Source organism: Manis javanica, chromosome 3 (genome assembly GCF_040802235.1).
Source record: "Manis javanica isolate MJ-LG chromosome 3, MJ_LKY, whole genome shotgun sequence".
NCBI lineage: Eukaryota > Metazoa > Chordata > Mammalia > Pholidota > Manidae > Manis > Manis javanica.
In genome coordinates this window covers 209,498,696-209,512,927 of record NC_133158.1, presented here as the reverse complement: position 1 = coordinate 209,512,927, position 14,232 = coordinate 209,498,696, and the positions used below count along the sequence as shown (strand labels likewise).

The window sequence follows — 14,232 nt, the reverse complement described above, 5'->3', positions numbered from 1 at the left end:
AACCTATTTACCAATGAACTTTGTATTAGGTATGTATTTAAGACCCATGTTCAACAGCAATGGAGTTGGACTTTTTGTAAGGTAGAATAACTCAGAGAAAGACAACAGATTATAAAAAGAAAGAATAAAATCACTTGAAGAAACATCAAATAAACTAAAGTTCTAAGACGGTGACTATTATAAAGTTATTTAAGTACAAATGGTTTTGGAAGCACTGAAGACATTGATGATGATCACAGACAGCCAATGCAAAGAGGAAAGATTAATCTTGGTTGACCAAAACCAAACCATTTGGTCCTATTTTCCACCATTCTCCCACAGTGGTTTCCAAGCTTTTTTATGAGCATAAAGTCCCATTACACTAGGGGTGGGGACAGGTATTTTTAGAGAAAACTATACCAAATAATACAGAGATAGTAGTCATATTTTAGTATGTTGACATTTTCCCATAATTGCTTTCTCTCCCAGTCTTCCCAGCCCTTTTCCTACCCCACCATACCCAGACCTGGAAGTTTGTAAAATTCCTTCATCTGTTCTATCCTTCCACATTGGACTCTATTTTAGCACAAAGGAATAATGAAGCCCTCACTTAACTCTATTTTATTTAATATTCATTAATAACAAAAAGACAAAAACCTACAATGTACTGTGTATTGCCCTATAAAATAATTTGTTTTATTAATCATTGATTTTTCAAATCTACACAGTAAACCTATTTGGGAGGTACTGCTGATTCTGACTATAGTAAAAGACTACGCAGATTAGCACCCTTCTGACCAACCACCGGAATTCCCAGTTGTATCTCCCGCCACTGAGCCTTTGTAGAGTTTATTGTCTAGAAAGGCTCCTCTGGTTACAGGCGGTCTTGCTTATTTCAAATCATGCAACACATGGACACTTGCATGGAAGATACATGTACGTATAAACTGAGAACTGAAAGATATTTAAGATTTCATCTATAAATGAATCAAAATGGGATTTGCTTCTGAATAATACTGAGAAAGAAAGGTACAAGTACCTGGGGAAACAGAACTGGCCATGAACTGTAGCTGTTAAAGCTGGGTGACAGCTACGTAGGGATTCATATCTACTCTACTCCAGCCTGTATTTTTAAAACTCCCCCTTATATAAAGTAAATGATTTAGCTTACAAGAAGTGAAATGTCAAAGTTATTAAGAACAGATATTCCAACACATGAAATATATAACAATACACTTCCTTATGGTATTTTCTTCCAAAAGTAGAAACTATTTAAATGGTATAATTATAAGTGTGAATTTTGAAATAACTTAGTTTACTGTATAAACTAAAACTGAACCTTTTTGGATTAGAAGCCAAAAAGGGAAATACAGTTCTTCCATCTACGATGCTATTAAGTTATAAGCTTTATTATTTCTATTTTTCTTTTAATAAGGAAAAGAGAGGGGAATGTACTTTATGTGAAGAAAGATGGGAGGGTACAAATGTCAATGGGCTGATTGGTGAGAGCTTTGATGATCAGAGAAATGGGTATCTAAGAGGAAGCAAGCATGTGTGGCTGTCAGCTAGCGGTATCACTGTGGAATACATTTTCAAGAACTCCATACAGTGGATGAGGAGGCCTAAAGGGCACTCAGTATTTGCCATCGTGTCACCCCAGAAGTCACTTTAGTTTACACTCTGCAAATGGTAAAGAATGGTAAGGTCTAGGTGCTAAAATTGCTTTTATTAATAGTGCCTTATGCCAGTCTCAAAAAAGTTTTTCTCTAAATCGTTGCAGACCATGGCCACCCAGAGCCTAAAGAAGGCTCTCTATCACTCTAATGACTCTCTTCAAACTCAAGCCCCTAAGGATAGACTGAGTCATGACAGCTCATAAAAAAATTTTTAGAATGACCAAAAAAGAAATGAACCAATTCTTAAAACTTGTCATTAAGAACTTTAACTTCTGGCAGAATCATTACACAATTCTAATCCTACTTAGTAACTTTTCCTGAGCCAAAAAAACAGTATAAGGAGAATCTCCTTCCAGCCCTGAGTCGTGCTGGGAAGAGGTGCAATATATCAATTCTTTTGTGTCCTTACGTGGTGAGGATCAGGTAAGAGTGCTCCCCTAGAGCTTCCTGGATTAGAGACCACCAGTTGACGGAGTAATTTGTATGTATAGTTTCAAATACTCTTTGGAGAGTTTAGGCTTGCTTGAAAAGGAGGAAGAAAGGAAATCAACATTTATTGACGTTCACTATGTACACTAGGAGTTATCACACTTACCACTCACAGTAATACTAGATAATCCTACTTCCAGTTTTGCCTCTTGCAGATGAGAAAAATTTAACTCAGTTTTAGTAACCTGCCCAGGGCTAAAAAGTCAAGAGGTGGCAGAAATAGGATCTGACCTAAAGTAAACCCAACAGTTCTGGAAAGCCCTTTCTTCCTTTCCACTAGAAACTGTGTGTGTATGGAAAGAAAACTGATACCTGAGGATGTTCTTCGAAGAATATGAGAACTTTTAAAAAATAAAACAGGGGAGACAAAAAAGAAAGTTGACATTCTGTATGGGAAAGAAATATTTCCAAATGTCTGTCTGTGGAGAGCTCTTAACAACTATTGCTCTTTGAAAAGGGGAAAGTCTCCTACGGGATATGTATACACAGTGGCAGATGAAAGGAAAAGATCTACACTTACCATTGGTAGACAATAAAAACTGAGCAGCATTTTTCTGGGGTAACCACCTGATTTTGTTGATTTTTTCTTCTATTTCTAAACTTTTCAAGTAGTCAAACTCTGGTTCATGGCTCTGAAAGGTGCTGTAAACATTATATTCTCCTCTGCTATGAGACTGGATTTTGTTCTAAAATGGAAACAAAAATATTTGGACCACTGTTGAGAAATATTTCAAAATAATCAAACATGTAATCTTTCCAACATACCTCACAAATTCTGGTTAATACATTACTTGCATCTTATATACAATTGTATTCTGTTTTATATTTAAATGCTTTCAAGGAATTAAAAAGAAAAGTTAAATAAAGCCTAATAGTTAAGCCCAATTCAATAGGAAAAGTTACATTAAAATATGGAACATTCTGATTACTAATTTACCATTATATATGAAATAGTAAGATAGCAGACTACTGGTAATACTGAGCATCCATAATAAGGGCTCTCATCTAAAAAGTAAAAGATTAAATAAGAAAAGTTTGTCAGAAACAGCTGGCTAAGGTACACACTTTTTCTCTACCCACTTTGGGATGTTATTTAGCATGTACTGTCCTCATCCTTCCCCCTTCTCATGCCTGCCTTTTGGCCATTTCACTAATGAAAAACTCTTTAAGAGCTGAGCCTTCATAAATGTAATGGCACCATCTGACCTAGACCCCTAGCCCCAGGCCCCGCCAACCACAGTTGGAAGCTCTGTTACTCATGAAGCCCACGTTTATTTTAGCATTACGCAGCAGACCTCCCCACAGCCCCTCAACAGCTGCTTCCCCTTCTTAAATTAGCCTCCTTATAGTATGAGCCTAGCACACATCAATGATTTGTTTCATTTTGGTATCAGTGGATGTGAATACAGCTTATGCTACTGGCTGAAGAGACTACCTGTGAACTTCGTCAGTTAGCACTACTGCCTTAGCAAAGCTGAGAGTCATAACCATGGTCAGAATTTCGTCTCTTATTATCACATGGTAAAAAATCTTTCCATCAAAACATTACAAGTTTAGTTTACAGAAGAACCTTTGGAAAAACAGTTCAAAGTAAATATATTATTGATAGTTATTTTCAGTAAAAGTAAATTACCAAATGAAATGTTTAGCATTACTTGATAGTAAGAATAGTCCATTAGTTATTACTATTGTCCATATAAAAAGAAAACCTTACTGACTCATCAGCTTGAAAGCTTATGTTCTGGGTGGTTTTTTTCCAGTAGCCTATGAATCTGATTGATCGTGGGTAGGTAAATCTGACCCTCTGGTAACAGTATCAATGATTACTGAGTGGGTTTGCCAATATTAAGAATGGAACATACCCACACTGGGGGCATGGAAGGGGTAAAAATCAAATTCTCACTTGTTTTATTACCAAACTCTTGCACTCTTACACCAAATGAGATAACCCAACCAGTAAATATGTACACACTAATACCTCTTTAGAAGAAATTCCACAACTCTTCCACCTAAGATTACTCACTCAGTCTCAAGAGTTGTCATGTTACTCTCCGAGGAAACTACAATGAACAGCAACAAATGACACTGTTATGTGCATCAGGTCCTAGAGGCAGAGAGACTTAATAAACAGAATTTCTACCTTCAAGTAACTTGTGTATGCGAACCTTTGATCCAAAGTATAAATTAAGGTTCATATAACTAAGATAAACAATATAAAGAGTAAAGGGCAAGCACACACCATTCTATATGGGTGGCCATGCTTTATATAAGAAAAGCACAAACATGAAAAATGAGAATATTTTTTACAAGAGAAACGATCATCCTAAATAATCAAGAATAACTATATGGATCTAAATGATCTAGTACTGAATCAAAAAACAGTCATAAAAGTGTCTGTAACAAGAAAAAAAAATGTATCACAAGGAGAAAGAAAGGTATGTTTTAAAAAACAGAGATGCCAGGCTGGGTTCAGGTCTTAGTGTACTCTCTCCTGAAACCCCATCAAAATTACAGTGAAAGAATTTTTAAAGACAAATCAACAAGCACAAAGAATAACAGCAGAGATGACAGCAGCAGTAGCAAATGGAAGAGGCCATTAAACAGATGCACGGGGGTAGGTGACTGACAGAGTGGACCGCAGAGAGCCGGACCATTAGCCCGCAGTGGCATCTTCCTGAAAACTTGGGAGGGATCATAATCATCAAAAGCACAGCTCCCCACAGTAACTGAGTACAGTGAGCGAAGATAAAGGAAAGGGGACAGAATCCATGTCCTCAACACTGTGCCGCTCAGAAAGAATGCATACAGTCAAAGAAAGGTTTTTTTGTTTTAAAACTCTTATAGAGAATTGTGATACATTACAGAATGCCTCGTATTTGGGTTTTTCTTGCACAGCTTTTGGCACCTACTTCTGTTTTTCTTAGCTTGCTGTGCTCATTAGGAGAGAATCTATTTTCTTAACCATACAATATTATTTATGTGAAATCTTCTAAAATAAATTTAGAAGTACTTTATCCGAATACCTGTAATAGGGCCTGGCATATTAACAGGCACTCAACAAAGAGTTTCTAAATGAACAAAAATAGAGGCAAAAAGAATGAGTAGGAGGTATGATAAAGGGCATCTAGACTTGACCCAGCAAACGGAGAGCACGGTGCAGAAATGGAAGGAACAGGCTGGATGCACAAACAGCGAAACAGAAGGACACTGAAAACAGCTCTCGGGAAAAAAAGCAGGACAAAAATGAAATGTGATATAGTATTCTTCACATACATTAAAAACAAAGTACACAAAAACAAAGTTACACATTTCAACACAGACACAGCATAATCCATAAACATATAAAGAGGATACTGTATCATGACCAAGTTTTAAAGCAAAGTATGAAGACAGTGTGGTACTCACACCAGGACTGACAAATATACCAATGGACTAGAACAGATGTCCCAGAACACAGGTCTGAATTAAGATAAAGGTGGCATTGCTGAGCCAGGATGGTCTTTTCCCTAAATGGTTTTTGGCCAACTGACTATTCATATATAATCAAACGAACCTTGACCCCACTTGATCTCAAACCACTCATGGAGTTGATTCCAGGTATTATCAGACATAAAAAGTGGACGTTCAATTAGGCTTGAGGACAACACTGTCCAAGAGACCTTTCTGCAATGATGGATATACTCTGTATCTGCGCTGTCCAGTATGACCACCACTAGCCACATGTGGTTCCTGAGTGCCAGAAATGTGGCTGTGTGACTAAAGAAGTGAACTTTAAATTTTATTTAATTTTAATTAAAATTTAAATAGCTAGAGAAATAGTGACTACAGTAGTATACAACACAGATATAGAAGATAATGAGGTAGAAAAGCATTTCTTAAGCAGGACAGAAAAGGCAGTTAGCTTAAGGAAAATACTGATAAACTGGACTGTACTAACATTAATAACCTCTATTTGTCAAAATACACCACTGAAAAAAATAGTAAGTCACAGAATGGAACTTACTTCCAACAACTATAACTGACAAAGGGTTCAAACAGTGTAAAAAAGGCTACAAATAAGAAAAATGACCGGGACAACCCAGCAGGAAACATGTACAAGACCCTCTAGTGTCACTCGCAGCAGATGATACCCAAATGGTCAATGAACACATAAAAAGAGGCTCAATTTCAGTGTTAAGAAAAACAATACAATACAGTCATAACCTCCAAAACCTCCATAACTGAAAATACAAAGCAATGGCAAAAATATAGAACAGTTAGAACTTTCACATATTATTCATGAGAATAAAATTGGCAAAATCACTTTTTACTGTACAGGCTACTAAAACTAAATGTCTAACCCATGACATAACAATATCACGCATGACTACATGCACAAAAAAACATGATCAAGAATGTTCACGGCAGCTTAACAGCCACCGATTGAAACAACCAAAACACATGTATCTACAACATAAATGATAAATTGTGGTACAGTAATACAAAACATATATACCAATGAAAGTGAGCAAATTTTATCTATATAAACATAACATTGAGCACAGAGGCCATGATTCCATTTATAAAGGTTCTGAACTATATAGGCTATACCAAGTATTAGAAAACAGCCTTATACGAGGCTTTTAAGGGGAGAAATCAGTGAGTGGGAAGTTCTATGTCTTGACCAAGATGTTTGCTGTGTGATAATCTACTAATGTTCTGTGAACTTTTCTGTGTTATTTCAATAAAGTTTAAAAAAAAACAGCACATTAGTGGTGCAGCCACTTTGAAAGAGTACGGAGTTTCTTCAAAAAAAAATTAAAACTAGAACTACTATGATTTAGCAATCCCACTTCCAGGTATAGTTCTGAAAGATATTATTCATAATAGACAAGTGGTAGAAGCAACCTAAATGTCCACTGACAGACAAACAAATAAAATGTGGTGTGTATAACATAAAACAACATTATTGAGCCTTAAAAAGAAAGAACTCCTGGACTCTCTTGTCCCCTCCTGGCATGAGCCGGGAGCTGTGTCCTTTCACTGTATCTCTAAATAAAAGCCTGTACCTTGCTCTCCAAAAAAAAAAAAAAAAAAAGAACTCCTATCACATGCTACAACATGGATACACCTTGATGACATCATGGTAAGTGAAATAAGCCAGTGGTCAAAGAGCAAATTCTGCATGATTCCACTTATAAGGAATATCTCTCAAGTAATCAACCTCACAGAAATGAAAAACAGAATCGGGGCTTACCAGGGACTGGGGGGTGGGGTGAGGGAGGAGGTAGGAAGTTGTTCAGTGGGTATAGTTTCAGTCACGCAGGACTTGGGGGTTCTGGGATCTGTTGTATAGCAATGTGTATGTGATTAGCAATGTTGAACTGTCCACTTGGAAATTGTTGGGAGGTTAATTATGAGAGATATTTTACCACAATTAAATAAAAAGACAGGATTCAAAAACAAAATACGTATTACAAGAAGACTTTCAAATGGTTATCCATGTAGGGAGAGGTGGCTGGGAGCACTGTATCTGAGTGAAAGGTATTAGCTCAGGGAGAGGTCCTTGCCCTTACCTGTAATGGTGATGTCATGAACTTAAGTAAGCCCTGAGGTTCAAACAAATCAAAACAAAACATAAAACAAGAGTAATATCCAATGATGTTGGAACGAACCAACCAGCCATTTGGAAACAGAACTGGAACTTCATTTTCTTACACACAAGTGAATTTCAGAGGGAATAATTAGATGTTTAAAAATATAAGCTGCAAAACAAGTACAACCACGAATGGCTCTGTAATTCTGAAAAAGAGCTTCTAGTATAAAAATGAAAGGAAAGAGCAGAGAACAGATGACATCTGAACATGTAAGAAAGAAAATATTTAAAGGTTCAAAGAAATATACTGGAAAGAAAACTGCATCTTAAGACGGCAGATTACAATCTTTGCTATATGAAAGGTCCTTAAAAATTACTAGGAAAAAAAGTAACACCTTTCTTTCAAAGATGATAGAGGTCAAATGTTGGTAATTTACATTAAAAAATGGTCATACATATTAGCATTAGTAATTTAAGGAATGACTGCCTTGCCTTAAAATGATGAACAAAAAAACATGATAATGACCACTGTCCTAATGATGAGAATATGGACAAATTCATATACTTCTGGAAGAAGTATTTTTACATCTGATCAGAAAACAACAAGGGTTAGTGAACTCTGCAGATACACTTATATTCGGTTATTTTTCAATAAACATATTGGAAAAATTTTTAGAAATTTGTGACAACTTAAAGAAACATTTTTTTTCTCTCTATTGTGAATACAGCACATAATACATGTAACATACAAAAAAATACATGTTAGTTGACTGTTTATGTTACTGGTAAAAGGTAAGGCTTCCAGTCAACAGTAGGCTATTAGTAGTTAAGTTTTTGGGGAGTCATAAGTTATATGCAGATTTTCGACTGCATGGGGTGGTCAGTGCCTCTAACTCCCATGTTGTTCAAAGATCAACTGTATAGCTTTTCTGGAGAATATGTTGTCAGTAGTTATTGAAAGCCTTAAAAAATGTAGATACTCAGCAACTCCAAAGTTTAACTTAATGAAAAAAATGTACACAAAGATGTATGAACAAATTAATGCATAAACAACCTAAATGTCTACCAAATCCAGTAAATTATGAAATGCTACGCAGCCAATTAAATTCATATGGCTGATCAATGTTTTTCAGCCTTACTAAGTGCAATGCTTCCTACTACTATTATCTCCTGCAGCTCTCACAAGCTACCTATATTTATTAAACTTTGTCACTTAAGTTATGAAAACAGACTGGATATGTTCTTCCCAAACTATACACGCACTCCTTTCCACTTAGTGGTTCCAACAGTCTCTTCACTTCCCAGATTAAGACAGATTAACCTGAGAAAACATCAACAGAGAGAGAACTAATACAGAGTGATATGTGCAACACGATTCTAATTTTGCAAAACAAAACAAAAACACCTAAAATAGACAGACACACACAAATCAGTCTTTATTTTTAATGATGGGATGATTTTCATTTTTAGCTTACTTTCTGTGGAAAAGATAGACACTTTTCATAATTTCCATGATAAACTATTAACAAGTTCAACATGACTTCTGAATATCATCCATCACCTGACAGTCTAGAAAAGTTAATTCTGAATATAAACTGCACTGTGCCTTTGCCAATTTCCTCCTCCTTTAAATGAAAACTGAAAATGTAGGAAATAATTTTCCTCCTTGAGCAATATAAAATTAGAAGACATTAAATGAATTTGGCTTGATTATCTCATATAATTAGAATAAATGGCTTTATTTTTTAAGCCTCCAAATAGTACCACTACTAAAACTTAGTTATTGCTCATTAATGCTCCTTTAATCTTTTGTTACAGCAGTCATTTTTTAATATTTTAAAGTAGTTTAAGGAGCATCAGAGTCTTATGAAATGACCATTCATAACAGTGACAGAGATGACACAAAACAAAATCAGTCCACATCTGATAAAGTACATTCAAGGAAACACAGGGCACTTTCTAGAATACAGTAAAATACAACACAATCAATGATATAAGCAGGAAAAACATCTTTTAAATGTGTCAGTGATGATAGCAGAATACTTCAAGATTCTGCAGATCTTACTAAGTTATTCAATAACAAGCTAATACTCATTTAGTGCCTGTGTACTATACTGAGGAATACACAATTCAGAAGACTTATCATTCATAATTTTCTATCCATAAAACTACTAGATAGTGAGAGAGAAAGGATAACTGGTTGAAACAACTAGAAAAATCAAGTCAAGCATTATTATATTTTGCCTCTAACATTCAAATAAAACTTAGAGGAAATTTTAAATTACAACTAATAAAATGCTTTAAAATGTTATAAAATCTGTAATTTGTTAGTGTGCTATTATTTAGAACACGTAACTCCCCAGAATATTTTGGTCTTAAACCATGCTATGGAATATGGGATAGTTACAGGGAAAGAATGCTTATGCACTCCAGGGTTTGCATGCTGAACTACAGCAAACCACACACACACACAGTGTCTGCCTTCTTCAGACCAAAGCTTTCTTCCAGGTACAGATCACTAAGAGAAGAGGCTTCTCTACCCATGTTTATGTCACACAGGAATTCCTTAGACCCTTAAGGAGTTGGTTTCTCTCTGATACAAGATTCACCAGATGGACCCTACCTGGTACTGTAACATTAAAAAAAAGAAAAAAGTATTTTTACTAATTTTGTCTGTTTTTACCTTGTAGGTTCTTAACAATAATCCTCTGGACCCCGATTTCCTCATGTTCTAGAATTTTTCCTCTTTACCTTTGGAGTGACAGGGCAGTTTTGAGAATTAAATGAGAAAGTTGGAAATGTTCAAACATTAGTTTCTCTTCTAGATAGGGCCCAAGTGCAGTCCATCCACATCATGCCCTTTAGAGACAACATGACGCAGCCTGATACACAAGGGGCTGAATTCAAGGAGCCTGGATTCAGTTTCTCAAATTAGGAAACCTGCAACAACCTCTATTGTGATCATATATTTACTTTAAAAGCACATAAAGAGATATTTGAGAACTAACCCAATTTCAGTCAGTAAATTCCAAAACCTGTCTACACAACTCTAACACAACATGGAAAAAGAAAACCAGAAAAGGCTAGTGGTTCAATATCCTTAAGGCACTGAAAAAGTAAACTACAGTAAAGACTAGATAACAACCCTATTTCTTCTGTCTGATAAAGATGCATTTTAAAAATCATTGTGAATCTGAAGGGCAGTGACTGCAATGGGGTATGGGGGGGACATGACAACAAGGGTGAATGTAGTAACCACATTGTTTTTTCATGTGAAACCTTCATAAGAGTGCATATCAATAATACCTTAATAAATAAATAAAATAAATAAATAAAAATGCATACAGGACTTCAAGGTGCGGTACCAAAAAAATTATATTGACTATATGTTGACATGGTAACCCTAAGTTAAATAAAACATTACGATGAAAAAAAAATCAGTGTGAATAGATTTTCAAAAAATCGTATCATAATAACCTGCCTGACAATTTGGGAGGTAGGTGAAGGACGTGTGAGTAGGGGAGGAGCAGATCTCCATACCACGTAAATTTGGGTAACAAATTCCAATTAGATAATGAATTGAAAATGAGAACAAATGTATGGTAAATGTTTAAATAATCTGGAGACAGGAAACTGACAAAGAAAAAAGTAAGCAAAACTTACAGGCAGCCAATCTACAAAACTGAAAAACATGCTGCCTCGTGAGAGAACTGACACCCCGCACAATACACAGCCTCTACAAATCGATTTCATAAATACAGTGACTACGAGAAAAACTGGGTATAGAGCAGTTTTCATTAACTGGTATACTAAGAGGTAAAGTAAAACTGAAACCCAGTAAAATACTATCTTTTAACCACCAATCTGTCACTTTGTTTTTTCTATATTTACAGAAAACACAACGGAAGAGGAAGAGAGCAATTTCAAAATTTTAAGCTTTAAGTATAAATTGGTAAAGCTTTCTGGAAGGGATTTGGCCAAAGACTTAAAAATGTTCATACCCTTTGACCCCAGCTACTTTACTTCTAGAAAGGTCCTAAGAAAATAATAGGTGCTTCTCAGTTAGGACAGTCACCATCCAAAAGACAAACAACAACAAATGTTGGCAAGGCTGTGGACAAAGGGGAACCCTCCTACACTGCTGGTGGGAATGTAAATTAGTTCAACCATTGTGGAAAGCGGTATGGAGGTTCCTCAAAAAACCCAAAATAGAAATATCATTTGACACAGGAATTCCACTCCTAGGAATTTACCCTAAGAATGCAGGAGCCCAGTTTGAAAAAGACAGATGCACCCCTATGTTTATCACAGCACTACTTACAATAGCCAAGAAATGGAAGCAACCTAAATGTCCACAGTAGATGAATGGATAAAGAAGATGTGGTACATAGACACAATGGAATATTATTCAGCCATAAGAAAACAAATCCTACCATTTGCAACAACATGGATGGAGCTAGAGGGTATTACGCTCAGTGAAATAAGCCAGGCAAAGAAAGAAAAGTATCAAATATTTTCACTCATCTGTGGAGTGTAAGAACAAAGAAAAAAACTGAAGGAACAAAACAGCAGCAGAATCACAGAACTCAAGAATGGACTAACAGTTACCAAAGGAAAAGGGACTGGGGAGGATGGGTGGGAAGGGAGGGATAAGGGGGATAAGGGGGCATTATGATTAGCACATGAATGTAGGTGGGGGGGCACGGGGAGGGCTGTACAACACAGAGAAAAGAAGTAGTGATTCCATAGCATCTTACTATGCTGATGGACAGTGACTGTAATGGGGTATGTGGTGGGGACTTGATAATGGGGGGGGGAGTCTAGTAACCATAATGTTGCTCATGTAATTGCACATTAACAATACCCCCCTAAAAAATAATAGGTGCTTCTAAGATTCAACTATAAGAATGTTTATACAGTGTTATTTATGATAGCTTAAAAAAGGGGCAGAAAACAAGGAACAATCTGGGTATCTAAACAGACACTACATTAAACTTCAGTACATCTGTGTAATGGAATATCAATGTAATCATTAAGTATGATTTAGAATCTTTATTGACATAAAAGGTCTTCACATATAGTATGTGAGAAAAAAAACAAGACAACCTTAAATATACCCTCATTTTAGAAAGATAGGCTTTTGATATACACCAAATGTGTTTGTTTTGTTTGGTGGAGTGATAGGTATTTTCTTTGTTCCTTGTCCCCATTTCCTAAATTGTCTACAACAAATATGAGTTTTTACTTAAGAGGGAAAAATACATCATAATAGGAATACGATGAAGTGTTTTATGTGTGAGGTTGGGGAGAAGATGGCACAGAAAAAAGTAAACAAATTCTAAGAATTCATGGCTTATTACTAGTTTTATACACCTGAACCTGTCTTTTGTTGTTAGAAATTTTGGGGGACAATATAAGAAATATGGTTAATTCAAATTTCTGAGCAACAGAAAAGTGAGTGGCAATTTGTAAAGTGAGAAAATACTTTTACTTCAGTATGTCAAAGGCATCCTTTAATAAAGATCTAATTTCTGGCTTTAGGAAAAATAATGTTTAAAAGAATCCTATTTTATCTAACACTGTTAAGGAGGATTCATACTGACGCGTTCAGCAATCAGCAAAAGTACTTTTATTCCCCCTAGCAAAGGTACTTTAAATGATATTCTAGTTCTGGAAAACATACTAATGAATTGGAAACTTAAAAGACCAGGAGGTAGCTTATAAAAATATGGACAGCTGTTTGGATATAAACCTGGACAAGAGATGGCTGAACAAGCTGAGAATCAAGCACTTTCCTCTTTAGTACAAAGCAATGAAACTGATTTTCCCGTGTGATTTATATCACTTAGGCTCATTACTTAGAGAAGTACAAGATGTTTTTCATTTGTTAAACAATAACCAGCATTGTGGAGAGTCATCTCAATTTATAAAGAAGTAGCTTTTACCCACTTGACTAGCTATGTGATCTCAGAATGATTTTTCTCTAAATCTTATTTTAAACTTGTAGTACTGTCATGACAGACAGTAAGTGTCATTACATCTTTGTTCTTTAGCTGGTTAAGATTAAATAAGATGGAGGGGTCCTGGTAGATGGTCTGGCACATAAACGGTTGTTGTTATACTACATTCAGATCAGAAAGGGACAAGCTATAGGTAGGGTATCAGGATTATGGGGGTTCTAAAGGGTTCACTTCTTTATTGGCTGCTTGACTTTCAATAAGTAAACCCGTTGTTTGGGAGGCCAGTTTCTTTTATTGGTAAAAGGAGACTACATTATTAGAGGATGGAAATTTGGGGCCCACAGATTACATGACTCTCAAGGTCCCCAGACAGAACTCAGGGATTCTATGAACTTGGATGTGGTGGAAATTTACATATTTTCACTGATCTCTAGCTGAAATTCAGCATTTCTTTCAATTCACTGAATTGGCAGTATTTGTGACTTTGTCACTACAGAAATGTTTTCAAATCCACAGTTTTTTCTGTTACCCACAAAAAATCACTTTATTCAAC

The 14,232-nt window shown here is 35.8% G+C and overlaps 1 protein-coding gene across 14 annotated transcripts in view; it reads right to left on the bottom strand.

Annotated features, from left to right (window-relative positions):
- The window catches only part of PPP2R2A (protein phosphatase 2 regulatory subunit Balpha), an 86,096-nt gene that overhangs the window by 12,146 nt on the left and 59,718 nt on the right, over positions 1-14,232 (bottom strand). For all 14 annotated transcript variants that reach the window (XM_017654404.3, XM_017654406.3, XM_073232714.1 and 11 more), the window contains one exon: positions 2,665-2,830. In XM_017654404.3, coding sequence (XP_017509893.1) covers positions 2,665-2,830 — 166 coding nt within the window. The remainder of the gene's footprint in view (positions 1-2,664; positions 2,831-14,232) is intronic.